The sequence below is a fragment of the Crocuta crocuta genome, unplaced genomic scaffold (assembly GCF_008692635.1).
Source record: "Crocuta crocuta isolate KB4526 unplaced genomic scaffold, BGI_CrCroc_1.0 scaffold180, whole genome shotgun sequence".
Taxonomy (NCBI): domain Eukaryota; kingdom Metazoa; phylum Chordata; class Mammalia; order Carnivora; family Hyaenidae; genus Crocuta; species Crocuta crocuta.
The window spans coordinates 254,034-280,497 of NW_027527549.1; the positions used below are offsets into that span (position 1 = coordinate 254,034).

The 26,464-nt window shown below is 40.8% G+C and overlaps 1 protein-coding gene across 5 annotated transcripts in view; it reads left to right on the plus strand.

Moving 5' to 3' along the window:
- LRIG2 (leucine rich repeats and immunoglobulin like domains 2) overlaps positions 1–24,141 on the plus strand; it is a 63,207-nt gene extending 39,066 nt beyond the window's left edge. For 3 of the 5 annotated variants that reach the window (XM_077766757.1, XM_077766785.1, XM_077766789.1), the window contains 7 exons: positions 4,302–4,465; positions 10,281–10,601; positions 11,887–12,168; positions 13,385–13,834; positions 14,634–14,783; positions 16,419–16,709; positions 18,982–24,141. In XM_077766757.1, coding sequence (XP_077622883.1) covers positions 4,302–4,465; positions 10,281–10,601; positions 11,887–12,168; positions 13,385–13,834; positions 14,634–14,783; positions 16,419–16,709; positions 18,982–19,208 — 1,885 coding nt within the window. In that variant the 3' untranslated portion in view covers positions 19,209–24,141. The remainder of the gene's footprint in view (positions 1–4,301; positions 4,466–10,280; positions 10,602–11,886; positions 12,169–13,384; positions 13,835–14,633; positions 14,784–16,418; positions 16,710–18,981) is intronic. The other 2 variants (XM_077766766.1, XM_077766777.1) reach the window with 2 other exon arrangements.
- Positions 24,142–26,464: the final 2,323 nt, after the last annotated feature.

A 26,464-nucleotide genomic window follows, 5' to 3' on the forward strand; every position in this document is an offset into this window, starting at 1 on the left:
GTGTTTCCAAAAGCACATGACTCACGTGGGGAAAAAAAGAGAAAGTGTCAATATTCAGTTACTGTAGTGGCTGGATATAATTTTTAAATAACCTAAGATTGAAAAGCCCAAAGTTGTGGCACCAAGGCCTTCTGTGTTACCTGTGCTGCTAATGCTCACAGCTACAGAGGCCTGAGCTCTGCTTTGTGCTTGATGTAGATCTTCCTGTTCCTTATACTCTTCCCCTTCCCCGACCCCTCGTTTATTTTTGGATTATTGGAAAAATGTGTTCCCAGTGCCCTTAGGGTGGATCACAGTTCAGATACTAGGTAATTTGTGGCATATAATCTAGCACTTTCAGTATAATGGTCAGAGGGGTATCTCTGATACGGTTGTTCAAGCTACTAAAATGGTCAAGCACTGTTAAATAGTTGTAGTGGAAAAACACGTATTATTTTATACCCTTTTTCATTCATGGTTTTTTAAAAAATGATGGTTTAGAGATTTCCAGGGGGAGGGGCGGTTAGTTGGGCATTGGTATTCATTTTAGCCTTGGATGATTTGAATATCCAGCCAGCATTAAGAATCAGTAGACTAAAGCTATGTATCTGGCCTTGCTTGAGAGCTACTTGGAAGAAGGACTGTGGTCCCAAACTGATACATGATGAAATAAGGATAGAAGTTCATAAAAATTTAGAAACTTTAAGACCAAATTGACGTTACTCTGATACTTTTGTTGAATTTTATGGAAGTATAAATCTACAAGGGGTTGGAAATTTTAAAAACTGGTTCTTCATCACAGATAGTTTGAGATGCACTGGAAGTGTGTGAGTTTAAACTACCTAGACTTTCAGATTTCTGCCCCATTCTTTACAGCTATGTGACATTGGGAAAGTTTAGCCTAAAACTCCATTTCCCTTTTGAGAATGGGCATTGTACCTCCCTTAGAGTTATGTGAGAATAAAATGAGATAATTTGTTCGTTCAAGAAATATTTATTGTCATCTGCTATGTAAGGTACTGTTCTAGATGGTAAAAACACAGTAGTGAACAAGACAAAGTCTCTGAATAAGTCAGTAGATACAGAATACCTCTCACCAAGTAATAAGAGTTCTGAAGGGAAATAAAGGCGGGTCAAAGGTATGGAGAGTGACAGGGATTGCTGATNAATAGGCTCCAGGCTCTGAGCTGGAAGTCAGCACAGAGCCCGACGCGGGGCTCGAACCCACGAACCGCGAGATCATGACCTAAGCGAAAGTGAGACGCTTAACCAACTAAGCCACCCAGGCGCCCCTTAAAATGTTTATTTTTGAGAGAGTGCAAGCAGGGGACAGAATCCAAAGTGGTCTCTGTGCTGACCGTGGCAAGCCCGATGTGGGGCTCAAACTCCTGAACCACGAAATCATGACCTGAGCTGAGGTCAAACGTTCAGCCGAGTGAGGTACCCAGGTATCCCTGGGATTTTTATTTAGATAAAGTAGTAATGGAAGGCTTTTTTGAAGATACAGAATTTGAGTTAGTGAGTGGCATAGCATTGAATACTGGTTGAACAGCATTTTGCATAGAGAACAGCAAGTGAAAAAGTCCTGTGGTAGGAACTTGTTTCTTATGCCTGAAGAACAGCAAAGACACCAGTGTGGCTGGAAGAGAGCAAGAGGAAGAGTGCTTAGGAGATGAGGTCAGAGAGTTAAGCAGGAAACAGATCAATTAGGAGGGTCAATGAGTCATGAGGAGTTTGGATTTTTTTTCCCTCTAAATATATTAGGAAACTTTGGAGGGTTTTGAGATGATGTTCAGTACAGAGCCTGACACACAGTAAAAGTTGAATAATAATAATGAAAATAAAAATGTTATGGAAATCATCATTAGTTATTTTCTGTGAGACTTTCAAGTGGCTTTTTTTTGAGGGGGCAGTGTCTGTTGAGATATTTTGAGATATTTCTCCTAGGCTTCATTTTTAAGGGTACAACATAGTACATATATTAGTGTTACCAACTTTTTGTCCTTGAGAATCTGAGGGCCACCAATGAAGTTTTAACTCTTGTCATGAGAACTCAGTGTAAAATGTAATTTAGAGAGTAGGTGAGAGCAAATAGTGTAGTTTTTACTCTTCAGTCATTTGGTAATTTGAGAATTGGTCTGAACAAACTGCGAGTGGAGGAGACTAGCTTTGGTTGCTTTCTGTTGATTTAAATCTAAGTCATATTTATAATACTGTTACACCAACATTTATTAAAATACTATCTTTATGCTTTCTGGTATCCTTCACAGTGCTTTGCATAAATATTAGGTGGAAATGGGAGAGTTGTGTGTAAATTAAAAATATTTTGCATTAAACTTTTAAAATCGTGGTAGAAACATTAGAAAGAAGGAGAGCCAAGTCCCCAGATAGACGCCCACTACTTAGACACAACCACTGTTAATATTTCGGTGTGTATCTGTTGACAGCACTTTCTGAGAGAAAGCAGGGTACTCCATTAGGTACTTGGGGGCAGGTTGGTTAGTGTGTGAGGGTGGAAAGATGCAAAAGAAACAGAAGTAAAGGGAAGGAATGTGAATTCAGTGGTATCTGTGTCCAAGCGCTCTGCTAAATGCTGTATTTAAATTTTTTTTTGAGGTAGGCATTCTCAAACCCATTTTCCAGAAATAGAAACTGAGATTTTGGAGACATTAAGTATTTTGCCTAAGGTAAGTAGCAGAATTAGGATTGAGTCCAGGTCACACGGGTCCAGCTTATACCTAAGAAAGCATAAATCAGACCATCTGACTTCTCTATTCTTAACCTTCCATTGGCTTCCCATCACATACAGGGAGTAAACACCTGAGGTTCTTTTCTTAGTTGGTAAAGCACCTGCATGGCCTGGTCCCCCCTGCCCAGCTCTCTGACTGTGTTCCTGTGACTGTCCCCTCCCTCACTGTGCTCTACACACTAGGCATGCTGCCCCAAAGCCCCTTTGCACACCGCTTCCTGTATCTGTGACACTCTTAATCTTAGGTCTTCGTGTGATTTGCTCTCTTGTTCCTTTCCAGTCTTTGGTCAAATGCCCTCTCATCAAAGAATCTTTCCCTGATGACTTTATCTAAACTGGTAGCTGGCGTCTCTGTATCTTTGCCTTACTTTGTTTCTGTTGCTAGCACTTACTTTCTGACATTGTACTTTGCCTTAATTTGTTTATTGCTTGGCACTAATAAATAACACAAGTTCCGTGGGGCCTGTATCCCCATAGCCCAGAGCAGTACCTCACGTGCAGTAGACTCAAGTATTTCTGTCAGTGCATGAATGTAACCTAAGAATCCTATTGCATGTGAAAGGTAACATTTGGCCTGATTAAGTAAAATTATCCTTAGTCAAATAAGGCTTTTGAGATACCATTGAAGACTGTTTGAAACTTCTTTGGAATCAAATCTTAGATACTTTAAACTAGATGAGGACCTTGGTGATGCACATAAAGCAAGTTAGAGTGTCCTCAGAATCATTTGCTCTCACTGCTTCCAAGTGATGGACATTCATGGGTCTTTAAGAGAAAAGCTATCTGGCTTTTCATATGTGTTTTATAGGCCTAATATAGACAGCAGATAAAATTTCACTGCCTCTTTCTTAGTTTGAGTTGCAGTACACATTGTCACAGGGTGAAGTGTTTTCAGTCTTGATGAAATAATTTGAAAAGAATTCTGTCCTCTCTACTACAGACACACTCTGTGCTCCAATACATACAGTAAACTTTTCTGGGAAAAAGTTTAAACTTCAAAAATTGAAAGGAAGATACATTTGACAGCCATGTACCCTTTTTACCACCTGTTAACTTTTTGTGATCTATTTCTCTCCCTACCGCCTCCCTTCTCTCTCTCCCTCCCCGTCTCTTTCTAACCTTCTCTCTTCTCTTTACATACACTATTATTTTGCTTAGCCATTTGGTAGTAAGTTGCAGATATTATAATTTACCCCTAAATATCTCAGCATGTATTTCCCAAGAACAAGGGTGCCACAGCACAGTCCATACTCCGATTTCCCCAGTGTCAAGAAGTGTTCTTGCAGAGATTTTTTTCCAGTCAAGAATCATGTATCATATTTGGTTGTAATGACTTTTAGACTCCTTTCATCTAACATAGCCCCTTTTCCCCTGTTTTGCCCTTTTTCTTAATGTCTTTCATGACACCCACATATTTGAGGCATTGAGGCTGACGGTCTGAATTTTTCTTGTGGTTCAATTCAGGTTAAATGTTTCGTGGCGAGGAAAATGCACAGGTATGCAGTAAGCTCTAAGTGGTCAAGAAACTGAGAATGAAAAGTAATGGGTACTTTTTCCCTCTTTGTTTCTGTAGGATTCTGAACACGAGCAGCCTACTCTGTGACTGCCATTTGAAGTGGTTGCTTCAGTGGCTGGTTGACAATAACTTGCAGCATTCTGTGAACGTAAGCTGTGCACACCCTGAGTGGCTAGCAGGGCAGAGCATCCTGCATGTGGATCTGAAAGATTTTGTCTGTGGTTTGTATTTGGTTTTAAAATTTTGTATACTACACACTCACTGTCTTTTATTTATTTATTTTTTACCATTTTATTTTATTGTTATATTTTCATCATGATAAGTGTGTTCTTTAATCCCCATTTCCCAGTTCCCCTATCCCCCCAACTCCCTTCCCCTCTGGTAGCCATCAGTTTGTTCTCTGTAGCTGAGTCTCTTTCTTGGTTTCTCTCTCTCTCTCTTTTTTTTTTTTTTTAATTTTCCTCACTTGTGTTTCTTAAATTCCACATATGAGTAAATCATATGGTAATAGTCTTTCTCTGACTTACTTCACTTAGCATTATACTCTCTAGCTCCATCCATGTCATTACAGATGGCAAGATTTCATTTTCATGGTTGAATAATATTCCATTGTATATATATATCACATCTTTTTTATTCTTTCATCTATAAATGGACACTTGTGCTACTTTCCTAATTTGGCTATTGTAAATAATGCTGCAGTAAACATAGGGGTGCATGTATCCCTTTCATTAGTGTTTTCTTATACTTTGGGTAGATACCTAGTAGTGTGGTTCCTGGGTCGGAGGGCAGTTCTGTTTTTAATATTTTGAGGAGTCTCCACACTGTCTTCCATAGTGGCTGCACCAGTTTGCACTCCCACCAGCAGTGCCACAGTGTAATTCCCACACCCTCGCCAATATTTGTTGTTTCTTGTGTTTTTTATTTTAGCCGTTCTGACATGTGTAGGGGTGATATCTCATTATGGTTTTGGTTTGCATTTACCTGATGATGAGTGCTGTTTCATGTGTGTGTTGGCCATCTGTGTGTCTTCTTTGGAGAAATGTCTGTTGATGTCTTCTGCCCATTTTTTAATTGGATTATTTGTTTTGGGAGTATTCCCTTATATCAGTTATTTATTGATTTTGGATATTAACCCTTTGTCAGCTATCTCATTTGTAAATATCTTCTCCCATTCAGTAGGTGGCCTTTTAGTTTTGTCGATTGTTTCCTTTGCTCTGCAAAGATTTTTTATTTTGATGTAGTCCCAGTAGTTTATTTTTGCTTTTGTTTCCCTTGCCTCAGGAGACATATCTAGAAAAATGCTGCTGTGGCCAGTGTCAAAGAGGTTACTGCCTGTGCTCTCTACAAGGGTTTTTATAGTTTCAGGTCTCACATTTTAGCTCTTTAATCCATTTTGAGTTTTGTTTGTATATGGTGTAAGAAAGTGTTCACTTTTATTCTTTTGTATGTAACTGTCTAGTTTTTCCAACACCATTGGTTGAAGAGACTGTCTTTTTCCCATTGTATTTTCACTTCTCCTTTGTCAAAGATTAATTGACCATATAGTTGTGGGTTTATTTCAAGGTTTTCTGTTCTATTCCATTGATCTGTATGTCTGTTCTTATGTACCGTGTTGTTACTACCACTTTGTAATGTATCTTGAAATCTGAAGTTGTGATACCTCCAGTTTTATTTCTCTTTGTTAAAATTGCTTTGGCTACTTGAGGTCTTTTGCAGCCCCAAATTTCAAGATTGTTTGTTCTATTTCTGTGAAAAATACTGTTGATATTTTGGTTGCATTAAGTGTGGAGATTGCTTTGGGTAGTATAGACATTTTATTTTATTTATTATTTTCTAAAAATTTTTAAAAATATTTTATTTATTCCTGAGAAAGAGAGACAGTGTAAGCAGAGGAGTGTCAGAGAGAAAGGGAGACACAGAATCTGAAACAGGCTCCAGGCTCTGAGCTAGCTGTCAGCACAGAGCCTGACGCGGGGCTCGAACCCACGAACTGTGAGATCATGACCTGAGCTGAAGTTGGACGCTTAACCAACTGAGCCACCCCGGCGCCCCTGGGTAGTATAGACATTTTAACAATATTTTTTTTTTTTCCAACCCATAAGCATGGAATATCTTTCCATTTCTTTGAATTTCTTTCACCAGTGTTTTACACTTTTGAAAGTATGGGTCTTTCACCTATTTGGTTAAGTTTATTCCTAGATGTTTTATTATTTTTGGTATAATTATAAATGAGTTTTTAAAAAAAAATTTTTTTTAATGTTTTATTTCTGAGAGAGAGGGAGAGAGAGACAGCTTGAGCAGGGGAGGGTCAGAGAGAGCGGGAGATACAGAATCTGAAGCAGGCTCCAGGCTCTGAGCTGTCAGAGCTCAGCACAGGGCGTCAGCACAGGGTCCGACACAGGGCTCAAACCCACCGAACCGTGAGGTCATGACCTGAGCCAAAGTTGGACGCTTAACCGACTGAGCCACCCAGGTGCCCCTGAGCTTGTTTTCTTAATTTCACTTTCTGCTGCTTCATTATTAGTGTATAGGAATGGAACAGATACATTGATTTTGTATCCTGCAATCTTACTGAATTCATTTATCAGTTCTAGTAGTTTTTGGTCAAGTCTTTAGGGTTTTCTATGTGTAATATCACGTCATCTGCAAATAGTGAAACTTTTACTTCTTCCTTACCAATTTGGATGCCTTTTCTTTCTCTATGTTGTCTGATTACTGTGGCTAGGACTTCCAGTAGTATGTTGAATAAAAGTGGTGAGAATTGACGTCCATGTCTTGTTTCTGACCTTAGGGGAAAAGCTCTCAGTTTTTCACCATTGAGTATGATGCCGAGTGGGAGTTTTTCATAGTAGGCCTTTATGATGTTGAGATATATTCCCTCTAAACCTGCTTTACAGAGGGTTTTTATCATGAATAGATGTTGTGCTTTGTCAAATGGTTTTTCTGCACCTATTGAAATGATCATATGATTGCTTTCCTTTCTCTTATTGATGTGATGCATCACATTGATTGTTTTGTGAATATTAAATCAGGCTTGCATCCCAGGAATAAATCCCTTTTGATTGTGGTGTATGATTTTTTAAAATATATTCTTGGATTTGGTTTGCTAATATTTTGTTGAGGATTTTTACATCTGTATTCATGAGAGATAGTAGTTCTCTTTTTTTATGGTTTCTTTACTTGGTATCAGGGTGATACAGGCCTCGTAGAATGAATTTGGAAGTTTTCCTTCCTCTTGTGTTTTTTGGGATAGTTTGAGAAGAATATGTATTAATTCCCTCTTTAAATGTTCGGTAGAATTCATCTGTGAGGCCATCTGGTCCTGTAGTTTTGTTTTTGGGGAGTTTTTTGATTATTGATTCAGTTTCATTGCTAGTAATTAGTCTGTCCAAATTTTGTATTTCTTCCTGCTTTAGTTTTGATAGATTATGTTTCTAGAAATTTATCTGTTTCTTCTCAGTTGTCCAGTTTGTTGGCATACAGGTTTTCATAATATTCTTTTACAATTATTTGTAATTTCCTTGGTGTTGGTTGTTATTTCTTCTGTTTCATTACTAATTTTATTTGGGTTCTCTTTTTCTTACTGAGTCTTGCCTAGGGGTTTATCAATTTTATTGATCTTTTCAAAGAACCAGCTCCTGGTTTCATTGATCTGTTCTACTGTTTTTTTGTTTCTTTTTTTTTTTTAATGTTTTTTATTTTTTTCTGAGAGAGAGCGAGCGAGCGAGCGCGCAGGGGAGGGTCAGAGAGGGAGACACAGAATCTGAAACAGGCTCCAGGCTCTGAGCTAGCTGTCAGCACAGAGCCTGACGCAGGGCTCAGACCCACGAACTGTGAGATCATGACCTGAGCTGAAGTCGGACGCTTAACTGACTGAGCCACCCAGGCGCCCCTGTTATTTTATTTCCTATGTCATTTATTTCTGCTCTAATCTGCATTATTTCCTTCTTTTTGCTACATTTTGGTTTTCTTCTTTTCCTAGCTCATTTAGATGTAAGGTTAGGTTGTTTATTTGAGATTTTTCTTGCTTCTTGAGGTAGGCTTGTATTGCTCTAAACTTCCCTCTTAGAACCACTTGTGCTACATCCCAAAGATTTTGGACTCTTGTTTTCATTTTCATTTGTTTTCATGTAATTTTTGATTTCTTCATTCATTCATTCGTTCATTTGTTCATTCATTCATTCATTCATTCGTCTATCTCTATAAAGACTTTATTTTTAAGTAATCTCTATACCCAAGGTGGGGCTAGAACTTAACGACCCTGAAACCAAGAGTTGCATGCTCTGTGGCTGAGCTAGCCACGTGGCCTGACACATTCATTATTTTTGTTTTGTTTGTCTTTGTTCTGACTTTAGAGAGAGAAAGCACAAGTGGGGAGAGGGGGGAGAGGGAAAAGGAGAGAGAGAGAAAGTTTCCTTAGCAGGCTCCATGCCCAGTGCAGAGCCTGACACGGGGCTCAATCCCATGACCCTGGGATCATGACCTGGGCTGAAATCTAGAGTTGGATGCTCAACCAACTGAGCCACCCAAGTGCCCCCCATTCCTTGTTTTAATGGTATGTTACTTAACCCTCATGTATTGTACTCTTTGTAGATTTTTTCTTGTGGTTGATTTCTAGTTTCATAGCGTGGTCAGAAAAGATGCATGGTACACACTATTTAACAACAGAAGTAAAAAAAAAAAACAAAAAAACCTTAAACCAGAATGCTTTTTCAGTAGCATATCTATTTCCATTCCTCTGTGTTCTCTAAAATTTTTATATTGTTGCTAATCATAGGTTAAGTTTTGTGTTCTTTGACTTAATATATCCTAAGTAGTTTTTTTCCTCTGTTCTTCAGCGATCAGTTTTAATGTCAATATAATAGCATCTTTATGAATGTAGACCTTTCACTTTTAGGGGGTTGTTAACCTTGAAATAAATATCCAGTAGTAAGATTCCTGAATCAAAAAGTATGTAGATTTTTAAAGGTGCTACCAGGTATTTTACAGAAAGATCGCATTTGTTAATGTTGTCACTAACAATGTATGAATATATCAGGTTTGTGTTTCTATTTTTGATGCAGTTTAAGACTAAAGTGTTGGGGGAAAAAAAAGACTAAAGTGTTGGAATTTTGTGGAGGGGAAAGGTGGACAGTCATGAAAAATTTGTCGTAATTCTAACACTCGTAATTTCCAGTATGTATCTCTATTATTCTTTTCTCAAGCTTGGACATTTTTCCTTTACATTTAGATTTCCTTTAAAGTGGAATAACTGATTCTTAGCCTTGGCAGCAGAACTTTTAGATCAATGTATTTGTCTTGCATGTCATTAGTATCTGATCGTTTAGATACCCACGTATTGCCAGATCTGTGTTTACAATCTACTTAAAGAGACTAGGGACACTTGGAAGTTCAGGCCCACAAAATGCTCTTTTTTTTTTTTTTTCATATTAATAACATACTGTTATTTATGAATCTGTAGTATATTAGCCAGTCCTAAGCCAGTCTTCAGTTGGACATTTAACGTTTGATATTTCTCACTATTTTAGGTGAGAGTTACGCACATACAAAGTACATTCAAATAATATGTTAGTCCCCATAAAATATAATAAATTCATAATCCCTGTGTTCTGTATTGGCACAGAAAAGAATGAATATTGTTATATACATATTTTTATATGTAACCTCTGTTTATACACAAGAGCTAATAGGATTAGAACTTGTCTTGAAATTTGAATATGGGTTTTTCCTTTTCCCGGGAACTGGTAATACTTAGGAAGGACGTTGTAAGCATACGTGACTGTAGGGTAGTAGAAAGTGGCGCTAAACCCTCAAGTCTGAAAACCTGGTTTCTGTTTCAGGACATGTCTCTGAACAGTCGTTTGGCCTTTCTGGGCCATGTTTCCTTGTCCTTAAACTAAAGAATTGGATGCCAGCTCTGGAGTCTCTGTCTTAATCTGCCATTCTGTAAACAGAACACACAATTGTACATTATTTGTTTCAAAATCCATGGAAGCAAAAATAAATGACCCCTGCCCCCTTTTTTTCTCTTAGATGATTTTCTCAAGCCACAGATAAAAATGCATCCTGAGATGACAGTTGCTCTCAGAGGCACGAATGTGACTCTGAAGTGCACCGCAGTGAGCAGCAGCGATTCGCCCATGTCCACTGTGTGGCGCAAAGACAATGAGATCCTGTATGACATCGACATTGAGAATTTTGTGCGTTATCGGCAGCAAGCCGGAGAAGCTCTGGAACATACGAGTGTCTTACATCTTTTCAATGTGAATTTCACAGATGAGGGAAGATACCAGTGCATTGTTACTAATCACTTTGGTTCCAATTACTCTCTGAAAGCCAGACTGACTGTGAATGGTAAGGAATTTTGCTTCCTGATCATTTTATAGTTAGATGGATTTCTGATGTTCAGTTTTTGGACCACTTAGCCAAGAAAATGAGGCTAAACCTCACACTTAAGGGGACATTTTACTGTTTCCTCTTTAGGGTTGTGGTAATATATAGACCAGATTACCATTTTGCTTGCTTGCTGTCCCTAATTGCTCTTTGGTTGAGGATAAGAGGGGAATACCATGGCCCCTGGGAATAGGCTACATTTATTGTTATTAACACTTTTGAAAAAATTCTTTTGAAATTTTGTGTTCTTTCTAGAACCATAATTTGGTTCTTAAAACTATGAAATTTATTCCTGACACTGTTCACATGGCTTTCTAATAATTGGGAGCATTTAGGGCATTTCTAGGTACAGTATCATTGTCTAAATGTAGTCACACAGAATCCTTTTTTAAATTAATGCACTTTTTCACTTTGTTGTCAAAAAAAAAAAAAAAAGACAGTTTACTCTGTCACCAGATTGAATAACTAAAACATTTTGGGTTTTATGCAACCAAAAGATGTATTTGTGTCTTTTTTTTCTAAAGATTTTTAAAAAAATTTTAAATGTTTATTTTTGAAAGAGAGAGACAGAGAAAGAGAGAGAGAGAGAGACCAAATGCAGGCAGGAGAGGGGCAGAGAGATTGAGAGGAGACACAGAATCCGAAGCAGGCTCCAGGCTCTGAGCTGTCAGCACAGAACCTGACACAGCGCTCAAACTCACAAACCATGAGATCATGACCTGAGCCAAAGTCGGATTAAACGACTTAACCACCCAGGTTAAGTGACTGAGCCACCCAGGCGCCTCAGAATGTATTTGTGTCTTCTGTGTTGTTTTGTGAGATTTTTTAAAGCATAAACTTTATCATGAATTTGCCATGACTGCTTTGTAGGTGTTAGTTTGGAAAGTGCCATTTAGTATCTTAAGTAAGTATAGCAAGTAGTGAGTTCTAAAATACAGAGTTCAGAAAGGTTAATGGCCTTCTGCCTGCCTTGTCCCCATCAGAGAGATTAGGTGGATGTGTCAAGCTCTCTGGAAGAATTTAGTCATCACTGTGCTCCAGGTGTTCTAAGGTTTTGGGAGAAGAGGTGGCCTCTGAACTGGTATTTACTGTCACTCCAGAGAGCATGTCTTCTCAGAGAAATAGAGTATTCACAACAGTTGGTATTTTGCCTAACAGATTCTCGCATGTATGTATGCATGTAAGTGTGTGTGTGTGTTTCCCCACCCACACACCTGCTTTGTTTTGGTAATCTTTCTGAGAACAGAGATGCCATCTTTCCTGAAGACACCGATGGATCTAACCATTCGCACTGGTGCCATGGCCAGATTGGAGTGTGCTGCGGAGGGCCACCCTGCACCCCAGATTTCCTGGCAGAAAGATGGCGGCACTGACTTTCCCGCGGCTCGAGAAAGACGCATGCACGTCATGCCTGAGGATGATGTCTTCTTCATTGCCAACGTGAAGATAGAAGACATGGGGATCTATAGCTGCATGGCTCAGAACAGGGCCGGAGGCCTCTCGGCAAATGCCTCACTCACAGTGTTGGGTATGTGTGCCGCCCTTGGGGCCCCTGCTCACCTGGAGCCTTTTTTACAGGGGTTCTGGTCTTCATGAAAAAAAAAGTCAAAAGTTTGAGATTTTAATTGTGATCCTTATGTCTCTGTCACTGTGTTTTGCCAATACATACAGGGTCGTGTCAGCCTAGGATACCAAAGGATCAGATAACTGAAATCTGTGAAAGTAGTGAGGGCAGAATTAAAGACCTTTATCATATGAATTGAAAATTCACATCCCTTTCTCCTGTCCCTCTGGAAGGTTTCTACTTCATATATATATTTTTTCTCCTGTTCAGCAGTGAGTTGGCAGTTTTATACTGCTTCACAGCGAACTCAGGGCAATGTAATTGTTTTTCCATGATTTCATTATTTTTTAATATAATGTATTGTCAAGTTAGCTAACATACAGTGTATCCCTTATTAGTTCATTTTTTAAAAAAATTTAATGCGCCAAAAATGACCCATAGATGTCCTGTTTTGCTTCCATTGTGTTCCTCTTCTTCCTATGTTCTGGTAAAATGTCTTTTCCCTAAGAGTTCTGTTGACAAGCCTGGTTTTTTCCTTTTTTTTTTTCCCCCCCTTAGGTGAATACTTTTCTTCATGGGACTCAAATCAAAGGCATAGTCTGCTTTCTAGTTCTCTATTCCCCTAGATGTTAGATTTTTAAAGTTTGTTTACTTATATAATCAGAAAAATAAGTCTGTTGGTTTTAAAAATTTAGAATATACTGAAGATTAGAGAAAGTCACCAAAACACTGTTAAAGATTTTGGCATATTCTGAACTTTTTTTTAAAGCGCATTTTCACATAGTTATGTATGCCTACTTCTTTCCTCTTAAATATTGTGTCACAAGAATTACTCTGTCATTAAGTCTTGAAAAAATACCATGTGGCTGTACTATACTCACTCATTTTCCTGTTAGATTTAAAGATCTTTTTCCTTTATTTTTAAAAATTACAACCAATTTTATAATAAGCATCTTTGTGTACAAGTCTTTGGCTTCCTTGCTCAGGATAGCTTGCCTAAGGTAGAATTAGGGAGATAAGATTTTTGAGGCTTTTGCTTTTCTGGAACCCTAACTTCCAGTCCTTCTACGAGCATATGAAAGTGCTTACTTATTTTATTAACATCTCATTTGTCTAATTCAATAAAAGAATCAGTAAATAAAATTGTTTAACACAACGCTTTTGTACATCTTTCTGTTAGAGACACCCTCATTTATCAGACCGCTGGAGGACAAGACAGTAACCCGAGGTGAAACTGCGGTACTACAGTGCATAGCGGGAGGAAGTCCTGCCCCTCGCCTCAACTGGACCAAAGATGATGGGCCGCTGCTGGTGACAGAACGGCACTTCTTTGCTGCTGCCAACCAGCTTCTTATTATTGTAGATGCTGGTCTGGAAGATGCTGGAAAGTATACTTGCATTATGTCTAACACTCTTGGGACAGAACGTGGTCACATTTACCTCAATGTCATTTCATCCCCCAATTGTGACTCTGCCCAGAGTAGCATTGGGCATGAAGATGATGGCTGGACCACAATCGGCATTGTCATCATTGTTGTGGTCTGCTGTGTTGTGGGCACCTCTTTGATCTGGGTCATTGTTATTTACCACATGAGAAGGAAGAACGAAGACTATAGTATCACAAACACAGGTGAGTGGTGCCAGTTAACACCAATGACTTGGACTTGAGTCAGGAACATCATAGAGGATTTATCATAAAATATAGAAAGCTATGGAGCTTTGATACTTTACGTGTGGTAGAAGGAAGAGTTTTTTTTCTTAAAATGTCCTACTTCCTCCATATGATAGAACCTCTCTGACTAATAATTTTAAGAATTTGTAGACACTCCCCCAAAACTTTGCTCTCATAAACAGATTACAGTCTCATTCCCACCATAGCTTCTTTCTTTGGGGAAAGAGTGGAGCTCTTAGAACTGGGATCAGCCTTTCATATGCCTCCCCTGAAATCTCGAGAGAGAAGATGCTCAGTCAGATAGATGATGAGAGTTTGCCTGTGGATAAGATTTCAGACTTCAAGTTCTGCTTCTTGTAGTAATACTTACTTTTTTAATGTTGAGAGAAAGAGTGAACATGAGTGGGGGAGGGGCAGAGAGAGAAGGAGAGAGAGAATCCCAAGCAGGCTCTGCACTGTCAGCGCAGAGCTTAACAACGGGCTCGATCCCACGAACTATGAGATCATGACCTGCGCCGAAATCAAGAGTAGGACACTTAACTGACTGAGCCACTGAGGCATCCCTTAAAACGAAGCTCTGAAAAGAATTTTAGTGAGACATAGTTTGGGGGGAAATTCTAAGACCTGTCGGGTTCCTAGGTACATAGTATTTTCCTGGCCAGGAGTATCAGAGTGGAACACATTTGCACAATAGGCTTCTGAGTGTTGGCCTCAGTCACCTAACTTTATTTGAGAGTTATAGATGTCTGTTTTACAGAGGAGCTTAATCTGCCTGCAGACATTCCCAGCTACTTGTCTTCCCAAGGAACGCTGTCGGAGCCCCAGGAAGGCTACAGTAACTCCGAGGCAGGCAGTCATCAGCAGCTTATGCCTCCCACCAATGGATATTTACACAAAGGCGCTGATGGTAATGACCCTTTGTTGTATATGCCTCCAATTTCAGCTTACATTGTTGAGTTTAATTTTCAGTGTACCGTTTTCCCCATTAACCTGAGGCAACATTTTAAACGTAAGATACTGACTGAAAACATTTGGCTGCATGCAAAATAGGGTGGAAATTGACTGAAGTCTTAACAGAGAAGAAAACCAGCTGGCCGAAAGGAGAGACGCATCCCCAGTCAAGGGATTGGCGTACACAGCAAAGGCGCCCAAACCAAAGTATTATTATGAGAAGGAGATGCTCTAGAAACTTTTTTTCAGGTGTCTGAGCCTTTTAAGGTGCGAGCACTCTTCAGATCATAGCCAGGGAGGTTTGGGTCTCCTGCTGGCAGGTTGGTACTAAGATTAGAAGGGCAGGGATGATTCTCAGCATATGTTGGAGGACAGCAGAGAGACACATGTTCCCTGATTAAATGAACTGACTTCTCGATACTACTACTCTCCCTCCCTCCACCCTTCCTACAGGGAGCGACAGAGCTCAGGGAGGTAAATGTAGGGATGGAAGAATTGGGTTTGATTCCTAGTTCCTCTTTCCAGCTCTGGGACCACAAACAAGTTACTTAAATCTGAGCTTTTTAACTTCCTCATTTTTAAAATAAATAAGCAATATCTTAGTACCTCTCTCAAGATTTTCAGATCCCTTCAACAAATCTGTGTAGTTCTTCAAGTATTTCCAAATGAAAGGCCTATTCTGTTTGTACAGAGATTGTTTGGGCTGAATGTTAGCAGAATTTCTCTGTTTAATCAATAAATTGGATTTTATTTTGACTTTCCATGGAAAGGGGGCTACTGCTACCATTTAAAGGTCTTTAAACACCTCTAATCTTTGAAATTGGTAGTCAGTAATACTGCTTTCTGGGCTAGACTAAATTACTTCTAGGTCTCTTTCAGTTCTAACACTGTTGCTTGGTCAAGAACAGTTAGTTGCTGTTTATTTCTCACTCTCTTTCCTGTCTTTTATCAGTTTTCAAAACACATAACAGACCAGGGAGCTCATTATTAAACTTCAGTTCTGTCAAACACGTGAGTGTCAGGCAGGACTATTGACCATCAGAGGCCTTCTCGAGGGGTACTTGTGGCAATGAGTGTTCCTTAACTCCCTGATTCACGAAAGGGAGGCAGGCTTTTGTGATGTCATCCTAACTCCTTGTTCTCTGCTTTAGTTTGCTTAAGCCAAACATATGACTTCTAGCACAGTGCAGCCTTATCTTGGCCCTTGACTTGGGCCTGGCCTTATCCAGGTGGGACAGAGGTGGTTTAACTAGTATTCAAGAGCACAGGCTCTGGAGCCACAGTGCCTGAGTTCAGATTTCACCTCCTCCCCACAGCAAGGTGGAGGCATCTGTGAGCAAGTTAACTTCATTTCTCTTTGTTACAGTTGCCCCATCTAATAAATGAGGATAACCATAGTGCCGACCTCATAGGGAGATTGTGAGGATTAAGTTAGTTAATTCACAGAAAGACCGTGAAACTTTACCTGGTCTATCGAGTACGTGCTGAATCAGGACCAGCTACGGTGATGATGATGGCAGCTGGTGAAGAAAGCCAGTGGTTGGCAAAGCTGCTTCCTTAACTGAAGGATTCTTTCCTTTGTTGTCATCAGGTGGCACTGGTACCCGGGTTATTTGCTCCGATTGTTACGACAATGCCAACATCTACTCCAGGACCCGAGAATACTGTCCGTACACCTATATTGCCGAGGAGGATGTTCTGGATCACGCGCTGTCCAGCCTCATGGTCCAGATGCCCAAAGAAACATATTTGGCACATGCTTCCCCAGATGCCCCTGTCTTGGAGGGCCTGGTGTCATCAGCAGACAGAGAGTTGGCTGCCTTTCCCACCAACCATGAGAGGATAAATGAGAAGAAACTTCCCTTCACACAGATGAACAGTGGTAAAGGGCACAGCGTTTTTTGTTTGTTTTGCTTAGTTTTTACCTCTCCTTCCCCACTTGATTTTTCCTTCTGATTTGACAGGAAGCAAACATATTGGTGTAATGTAGTAATTAGCTACTGTTAGCTGGTAGAAACTAGAGCCAGAGATTTTTAGAGATTAGGGTCACAGAGAAGTCTGCATCTGTAGGATGGAAACAGCTTTTGTGGGAGGATCAAGATCACACTTCTAAAGCTCAGAAGCCGTATAGACAAGCTTCTAAAAGGTTTCATATAGGTGTCAATTTTTTCTTCCATCATTATTTACATAATGCAGATTAGAAGTGCTAAGGATATAATTTGGGCATAATTTGGTGGAGGTTTTTACAGAGAAGATTTAAAAATGATTTAAATCACTGTTCTCGCAGGTAAATACTGAATGTCGGTATCACTTAGCTGGTGTTTGCTTTCGGCTGGGAGGTATTAGGATCCAGGGCCGTAAGTGAGGAAGCAGTTTTGGGACCGTGTCTGCTGGCCCATGTGGCCCGGGAAAAGAAATACATGTTATACTGTGCAGATGAAGCGTTTGCTGACAACTTGGTCAGTAAAACAGAACCCCTTCTGGACCATGAAGGGTACTCCTGAACATGTCTCCTGTCCATCCAGGCTTCTCATCAGCTGTCACCCTCCTCTCAACCTGAAATGGAAGAGCTCAGGAAACTGGGGGCGAGAGGCAGGGCGGGGGTGGGGGGGAAGTATAGGTGCATCCAGGGGTGGCTCTGGTGGGAGTAAATGATCTGACCTGGGACTTTTAAGATATGCGCTCTGGTTTTTTTTTGTTTTTTTTTTTGTTTTTTTTTTTCTTATTTTTAGCAGTATATTTTTTTAAGTGTATTTATTTATTTTGAGAGAGGAAGGAGGGGCGGAGAGAGGGACAGAAAGAGTCTCAAGCAGGCTCTGCGTTGTCAGCACAGAGCCTGAGGCAGGGCTTGATCTGACAAACCGGGAGATCACGACCTGAGCCGAAGTCAAGAGTAGGATGCTTAACTGACTGAGCCATCCAGGCGCCCCTAAATTTTGAATACCTATGCAACAGTTTATTAAGAAACCATCTCCAAAGACTGCTAAAGAGGATGCAAGTCAGAGAACAGTGTATTGTCACTGAAGTTCAGTGCCCGTGGAAGAGGTGTACTGAGTCTGTGTTCCTGTGTCTTGAAAGAGTTACACACATAGAAAAAACTTGAGTAAAAGCAAAAATGCAGTGCATCATTTTCTTAACTTTGGGAACATCTTAATTGTTAAGCCAGTCTGTAAGTGAAGAGGTGTGCAAACGAATGCGTGGGTGCCTTGCTCATTCCTTAACCGACTGAGCCACCCAGATGCCCCATGCCCTGCTCATTCCTAAGTGGGGTGTGTAGCTCCTTTCTACGCAACGTGTGGTGTCAGCTTCAACATCACCTAGGAGCTTGTTAGAAATGCAGACCGAGCTCCCCCCAGACCCAGTGAGCCGGAGTCTGTAACAAGATCCCCAGGGTATTTGTATGCACGTTAAAGCTCTTTAAGAAGCACTGTGCCAGCTCTGTTTTCACTTGGGTTTTGTTTTTATTTCTGAGTGTTTGTTTCCAGAATGTTTGGCTAACTTTTTCCAAAATGCATTCCCCTGAAGTTAATACAACTTCCAGCAACTGATATTTGGGGAAAGAGCTTACCACCGCAGTAGGTGAACGAGAAATGCATATTTTTGAAATCACGAAGTACAGATAATCTGGTTTAAAATTGCTGCTTTGGGTGATTATTTTGTTAGATTTATTGGCATGCTAGAAGCTGGAGGGAAATGAGTGTTTATTTTTAAAACATTTTTTTTTAACACAGGCATTTGTTGTTTAAAGACGTAATGGCTGCATTGAATGAGCAATTTCTGTCTGTGTGTCAAGCAACTTTCACGACAGTATGGATGCTATTTTAGTCTGTTTCCATGTGTCTAAAGAATTTTATTTTTAAGTTTTTAAAGCGCAGAACCACTAATAATAGATGAAAGGAGAAGACATGTCTCCTGGTAAATAATTGGTTAGGTGTGTGGGGTGGAAGGGCTTGGGAGAGCATGGTCCCCGTTTCTATTTTGTTTTCTTTTGTTAATTGTTGCTGAGAAGAGGGCAAGTCTGCATTTGCTCTCAGTGTCCTTATTCAGGAATATTGAGAGTCTCGTTTTTGGAGGATTTGGGTAGAAGAAAATTAAGTTTTAGACCATTCATTTTGAACTTCCGTTTGCCACTGATTATTGTCTTTCATTGTCAGAAACATCGCAACGGCTTCTGTGGAGTGCAGGCAAAGAACGAGGCCCACCCCAGCCTCCCCTCCCCCAGCAGCTGGTGATGGAATCACCGCAGCTCCATCGAAGTGAGGGGCTGGCAGAGAGCGGTCCAGACTGTTCCATGTCCCCCGGGCCCTGTCACAGGCTGCACGACCACACTTTTGACTTTAGTAGGACTTGGAACGTTCAAGACAGTTGTGAGGGCACATGAATCCCACTCCAGGAGGAAATCTGGGCAAAGACTCAAGGTAATTAATTTTGTATTTACTACCTCAGAGTTCAGAAGAAACCCCGAAGTCAGCATTTGCTTTACCCTGTCTGCAGTTCCATCTGACCACACCAAGGTGGGCTGGGCGTTTGTTTGGGCTTATACCTGATGAAGAAGGGGCCGTGGTGGACAGAAATGGGTAATTTCCATGTGCAGAGGGAAATACAGAACGAACGTGCCTCCTGATGGTTCCACGCGGATGTGCCCGGCTGTGCATTGCCTGTTAGGAAGAGTCTCATTGCTGCTTAACGTGCCGGATTGTCTCAACCTGTGGAATGATTCTGATAAAACACCACTGTTCTGTTTTGTCTTCCAAGGGATACAGATAACTTTGGAGCCTTCTGGGAAGCATGTCTGGGATTCTTCAGTGGTTTTAAGCATATAGTAGAGACTGGGCTTTGATATTCAAAGTCTTTGATAAGAATCCCAGGCTTGACCATTAACCATATCAGTGGGTGTTGTATTCTTGTGAATCTTTTTTTTTCTTTCTTTTTTTGGTCCCTATCGCCCAGGGATCTTATTGTAAATACATGTGCATTTATAAATAATTTTTGTATTCATTGACCGTATGTGTTGGCTGCATTGTAAATATTTTTGATATGCCAAAATTATATATAATATCCAATTATAATATTGACAGCAGCTTCTCAGACCACAGACAGATTTTGTATAACTTGGTTTAGTGAACCTAAAGACTTTGCTAGTTTAAAGATGTATTTGTTAAGAAGTATATGTAGAGGAGGGTACCTAGTAATTACATACACACAAACACAGTCTTGGTGTGATTAACCACTTTCTTCATACCTAAAGGTTCATACATCTAGTCATTTGTTGTCTGTTGGCAGGTGCCAGGTCCTACTACCTTTCTAGCATAAAAAGACTCAAAAGACTAGCTAGCATTCTTGTTATAGCCATGTGCACACAGACAAAGGAAATTTTCTTTTGGGAATATCTTCTTTCAGCAAAGTACTTTGTTGATGAGGAAACCAAAGATTGCTTCTTTTCTATTTTTTAAAAATATAGTATCTCTTCTGCCAATGCACAGTATATCTTAAGGGAAGAGTGCTTTTGGGAGTCGTTGAATGTGCATAAATTCTTATACTGTAAAGCTTTAGAGTGGTCCTGGTTTTGTACAAGTGATTATCTAAGCCAAAAAGCTCTCTTGAATTTCTGTGATAGCAAAAAGCTTTCTGTGAACAAAGGTCTTCACACTCTAATGGAATGTAATGGTCCAAAGTTCTTTTTTTCTTTATGCTTTCAGATTTCCTTGTCTAGGCTGTCAGATTCTGCCCTCTAAACCTAGTGAATGCTAGTTACGTCCTGGATAACATCCATCCCTGAAATCTGTTTTTAAGTTACTACACATTTCAAGGGTTCTAAACTCACATAATATCTTTGCTTTTTGCTGAAAGTTGAATTCCCACTGATACTCAATCCTCATTTTTTTTCTCCCACAGACAGCAGCACCTCTTTAGCTGTTTCTCCTGCCAAGCCTTCCTGTCTTTCCTTTTTAAACTGTCAACTTCTGTGCATTTTTACATTGAGCTGCTTCAGTACCACCAGTTTTCTGCCCTCCCAGTTGGTGGCTCTTCTTCCTACCAGGTTTTACTGTAATCTGTATGGGACTGACTGAGAATGGGAGGTGGGATTTCATTCCCAGCTCTGCACCTTACTGGCTGTGCAGCTGGGGCGAGTCTCTTCACTTCTCAGCCCGATGTTCTCATTTCTTTTTTTTTTTCCCCTTGAATAGTTTATTGTCAAGTTGGTTTACATAACACCCAGTGCTCATCCCCACAAGTGCCCTCCTCCATGCCCATCCCCCCCCCTTCCCCCCCCCACCCACTGATGTTCTCATTTCTGAAATGAGGGCGTTCTGCTAGCTAGCCCAAAGCCCTTTCCAGCTGTAATGTCCTGTGAATCTGTGATCCCTCCAGGAGCCAAGGAGGATTAGGCTACTCTAATAAAAAGCTGCTTTCATGGGTTGTTTGTTAGAGTAACGGGGTGGTGCTGCTTCCCCTGGCTTGAGCCAGACTCCCTTCCTCCGTAGCAGGGCTGACAGCGTGAGAAATGCTCACAACTAGAAGAAACACTCTGCTTTCAACCAGTCTCAGCAAACAAAGAATCTTGACTCGAAGCCACCAGCCGCCCTCTCTGAAGCAGCCCTGGAGGCCAGTGCCACAGCTGATTTGTGGCTGGTTTGTGACCTCCTCACCTTTCCAGTATATTCAGGGTTACCCTGTAACTACCCTGTACTCCCCCTCAGTTTCTGGCAGACTTTCGTGAGTGAAAAGGTATAGTTAGAGCAAGGCTCTTACAGGGGACAGGGCCAACAAGCAGGCTGCAAACCAGCATCCCAGAAAACTTCGAGGACGCGCACTGGCTCCGCTCTGGCAGTGGCCCTGCTACTCCTAGGACTGGTCTGGTCTCCTGAACAGCCGGGTTCTCCCTTACCTCACTTCAGACGGCTGAGATGCCCTCCTAGATGGTTGCCTAAATAACCACAAAAACAAGTCAAGGTTTTATTTAAATTTGAAGAGCCTTACCTCTGATCTTAAAAAAAATAATTTAATAAATTATTAAATAATTAAATAATTAAATAAATTCTAATCTTAGGAAAAGAAATTCCTGAAGTTTTTCATTATTTTGCATATACTTTTGACCAAGAAGTGATCTAGCCCTCTCTAGTAGTAGACAGAGTTAGTGGCTCATCGGGGTTTCTTCCCAGTATGCAGTGTCTGCCTCATGCCTCTTTAATCGGTGATGTGGCAGAAGCCAGGTGAATCAAAACGCCAAGGGAAATACCCTCTGCCCCTCACCCCATTGTTAGCCTTTATCAGTAGCGATACATAAATCCTCTTAATTTGTGCCCCTCTGAGACTGACTCATCAAATCTATCTGAAGAAATACCGTCTTAAACTCCGTGCTTTCCCTGCACATGGTCTACACCTAAGCCTTTGGCTTTCTGTCATTCAGCAGCTGCTAAAGTGCTTTCCCTAGTGTGCAAGTTACTCTGTGGGATGCACAGTGTCAGAAACCCTCTAATGTGCCATCTCAGAGTGTTTTATGTGTATTTTTCTGAAAGGTAACCTTAATATTTAAAGAGTTGCCTTCACACCGTCCATTGATGGGTTATAAAAGGAACAGTAAGATGTCAAGCAGCTTAGACTCTGTTCTCCATTTTCCTAAGGGATGGGAGATATGATCTAAGTCTTTAATTACTTAAAATGTTACCGTGAAATGGGATGAAATTCACTCTTTTTATTCCTGAGGACAGGGGTTGTACCTGCCCCCATTCTGTGGGACACAAGTTACAGGGACGTGCAGTATACATTTGCCAGTAATTTTGTATGAACTAATTCTCTAACAAATTTATCCAATAACTGGAGTAATCAGCATTTTGTGCGGAAAGTATGCTCAGAAGCCAAATAATCATTGGCTCATAGCATTGAAGAAATTTCTATGTTGAGAATGGAATATGGGTGAGACGACTTTTAGGACTCTCTCAATTTTATTGTTGGAAATTTCCAGAAGCAATCTGACAGTCTGAAAACTTTTTCCTTCAAAATCCTTCAAATACAGTAAGTATAGAGCACTAAAGGAATTTTTTTCAACTAAAGAGTTTTGGTCTTGGGTTGACAGAAGGAGCCTGTTCTGTGTTAATGGCTAAAACTGTGAAACTCTGGGCTCATTCTTCTGCAGAAATCTATAGAACTAGTTACTAACACAAATGGCATTACCATAATAAAAACTTTAAAAGCCTTTATAATGTATATAACCGTCCTTTTTACTCTTTAATTTTTATTCCTGTTTCTTCTTATCAGCAGGACTCCAGTTGAAATGGGGTTGGAATTGTGGCGTTCACACCCAGTATTTTACCCAAGTGTGTTACGGCCTTTCCCAAAATAATTATAATAGCCACAGAATTGCCAGAAGGTAATGGAGCCACAGAGGTAAATTTACTGCCGTTTTTATGCTACATGCTCCATTTCTGAGTTTGCCTCTCAGTGCTGATTGCAGCACTGGTAATTGTGAAGCAGCTGGGCCTTACGAGGTTGCGCTGAGAATTTTGGCAGCCCGCAAGGAATGGCTCGTTCTTCTGTGACGTGGCCTCTTTCCCAGTTCAGTCTGGCACACGTTTTCCCCCTCCTGCTTCTAACTTAGAACTTTTTTGTTTAGAGTGCAGTCTTAATTTTTTTTCTTTTTTGGACAACTGCTTGGTTTGTTGACAAAAATAACAAGTTCTGAATTAAGAGATGTATGTTACAAGCTGTTCTTTACAAAACGACACCTGCAAGCCCATAAATCATCTGAAGATTCTGTGGGTGATAAGAGGTAGGGCCGTGTGTGTGTGTGTGTGTGTGTGTGTGTGTGTGTCTATGTGTCTATGTCTGTGTAATCTTTGGACCTGCTCCCTCAAGGTTGTGTGTTGAGTGTGTCTTAGCACTCCTGATAATCTCCACCAATGAGTGGGGTGAAGCTGAAAAGTCAGCTTGATTTGAGCCTGTTTTTAGATATAAAGAGTAAAGTGATCTTTTATCAACTGTAACTGTCTTGAAAGAGAAATTGATCGTTGGGTAGTCAAGTGCTCTTGGAATATCTCTTGGCTACTTAAAGTGGCTCTTGATCCACAGAGAGACTGTTTCTACCCTCTCCTTTCCCCTGCTTTATCCCATCAGAGGACATCGGTCTGAGTAGCCCTGGTACTAGATGTACCTAAAGAGAGTTAAAAGCCAAGTTGTTGTTCAGTGTGGTCCTTTCCTAGTATCTGTTTATATTTTCTCACACACGAGAATGTATATTTTATAAAGCATGTGTTTGTTCGTCTACCTGTTTGTCTACTGTAATATGTCTTCAATAAAGCTAAAGTAAATTATGATTTCCTGTCTTCTTTTGCCTGAAGTATAGGAGGGAACTGGCGCATTTTTAAGTTTGTGGTCCTTTGAGAGGGTCTCCATACAGTTGTACAAGTTCTCGCCCCTCTCTGATTTCGGCCATGTCTGAGGCACATACTGTCTTGAGCCCGCGTCTGGAACCCCGCAGCCACGACCTGCCCACAGGCCGGCACTCTCTTCCTCCCTCGCGGTGTCGGCCGTGGCGCTGCATGCCTGGCAGGATGGAAACACACACGTCATAGTTCATTAAGAAGTAAGAATGCTTCCCCAATGTTCATAGCAGCATTCTCAACAATAGCCAAAACATGGAAAGAACCTAAGTGTCCATCAATGGACGAAATGGATCAAGAAGATGTTGTTTATTCATACAATGGAATACTACATGGCAATGAGAAAGAATGAAATCTGGCCATGTGTAGCAACATGGATGGAACTAGAGGGTGTTATGCTGAGCGAAATAAGTCAGGCAGAGAAGGACAAATACCATATGTTTGCATGTATAGGAGGATTAGGAGGAACTTAACGGAGGACCATGGGGAAGAAGAAGGGGGTAAATAGTGGGAGAGAGGGAGGGAGGCAAACCATGAGAGACTCTTGAATGTTGAGAACAAACTGAGGACTTATGGGTATGGGGGGGAGAGGGAGGGGGGAGATGGGCATGGAGGAGGGCACTTGTGGGGATGAGCACTGGGTGTTATATGGAAACCAGCTTGACAATATTTTAAAAAAAAGTAAGAATGCTTCCTACACAGGGAAGAATTTGAAGGCAGCATTTTCTAGTTCAAAATTAACAAAATGTTTGAAGAAGGGCTGTTTTCCACTCAGCTTTCTCACTGTACTGTGTTAGGGGCTTTTTCTTTTGAGACTGTTGGAGGCCCCTCTCGTATTCTTTGAAGGCCGTACCCATCATGCACATCTGCATTTTATGGGGCACCCTCCGCAGACGTCATCTCTTCGGACCTCGCAAAGCTCCTCTAGGATGCAGATCGGGTAATTTTAATCTCCATTTTTTGTGGTTAAGGAAATTGGCTTGAGATGATCACTTACACAACGTCAAAAAGTTTTTAGGCAGTAAAGCCAGGGCTTGCTTCCAGATTTTGTGACGCCCGGTCAGCATTTGTCCCACTGATACCTTCCAGCTCAGAACAGTATTGTGTCTATAGTCTTCAGAGATATTTGAATCAAAAGCCCTCTGGACATTGATAACTTCCAATATGGTGAAGCTGGGAGTGAGATGTATACTGGAAGCTGATTTTTAGAATATTCCTGATAAGAAAACACTCCATCTCTGACTAGGTGGAATAAAGGAAAATGCTATTGTTTCTTTCATATTGTTTGTTTTAGAGAGGGATGTGCAGGAGCCCAGGTAGCACATCCTGCTGAGCCATGAGAGAGACTTGCTGTTTAGACACTAGTGCCTAAGGTGCCTTGGCTGCTGGTGTAGTGGGCATGGACCAATACTTTTGTAAAGTACAGTAAGAATGAATTTCTAGAAAAATGAAATAAAAAGACAAAATACAACCATAAAATTTTTATTACAGATTGAACAGATATAAAATTACTCTGTCAGATTGCTGTTAAGGATTCTAAATGTTACTCTTGATTTCTGTGCTTTGTCATGGACCAGTAGCAGCTAGTTTATGGAGAGGCACGGTCTGCAGACCCTGTTTATGGAACAGTGCTGTTACCACATAATGACGTGATTATGAGTCATGTTGGGGATTGGTCTCCCTCATTTCTGGAGTCCTTTTATACTTGCTAGTTTGGAAGATTTGAAACTGAGGACTAGGCTTCTATCCCTTGAGGCCTTCCTGGCTGGAAACAGCAATTTAAAACCCCTTTTCAGCTCAGCCTCCAACCCCTGCCCTAAAGCTGCTTGCTTGCATGGTGGGGTTTTGCTTTCTTTTTTAAATTTCTTTTAATGTTTATTATTATTATTATTTTTTTTTTTTAAGGTTTTTATTTATTTCTAGGAGAGAGAGAGAGAGACAGCGTGAGCAGGGGAGGGTCAGAGAGAGAGGGAGTCACAGACCGAAACAGGCTCCAGGCTCTGAGCTGGCAGTCAGCACAGAGCCTGACGCGGGGCTCGAACCCACGAACCGCGAGATCATGACCTAAGCGAAAGTCGGACGCTTAACCGACTAAGCCACCCAGGCGCCCCTTTTAATGTTTATTTTTGAGAGACAGAGACAGAGCCGCAAGCTGTGGAGGGGCAGAGAGAGGGAGACACGGAATCTGAAGCAGGCTGCAGGCTCCAAGCTATCATCAGAGTCCGACGTGGGGCTTGAACTCATGAACGGTGAGATC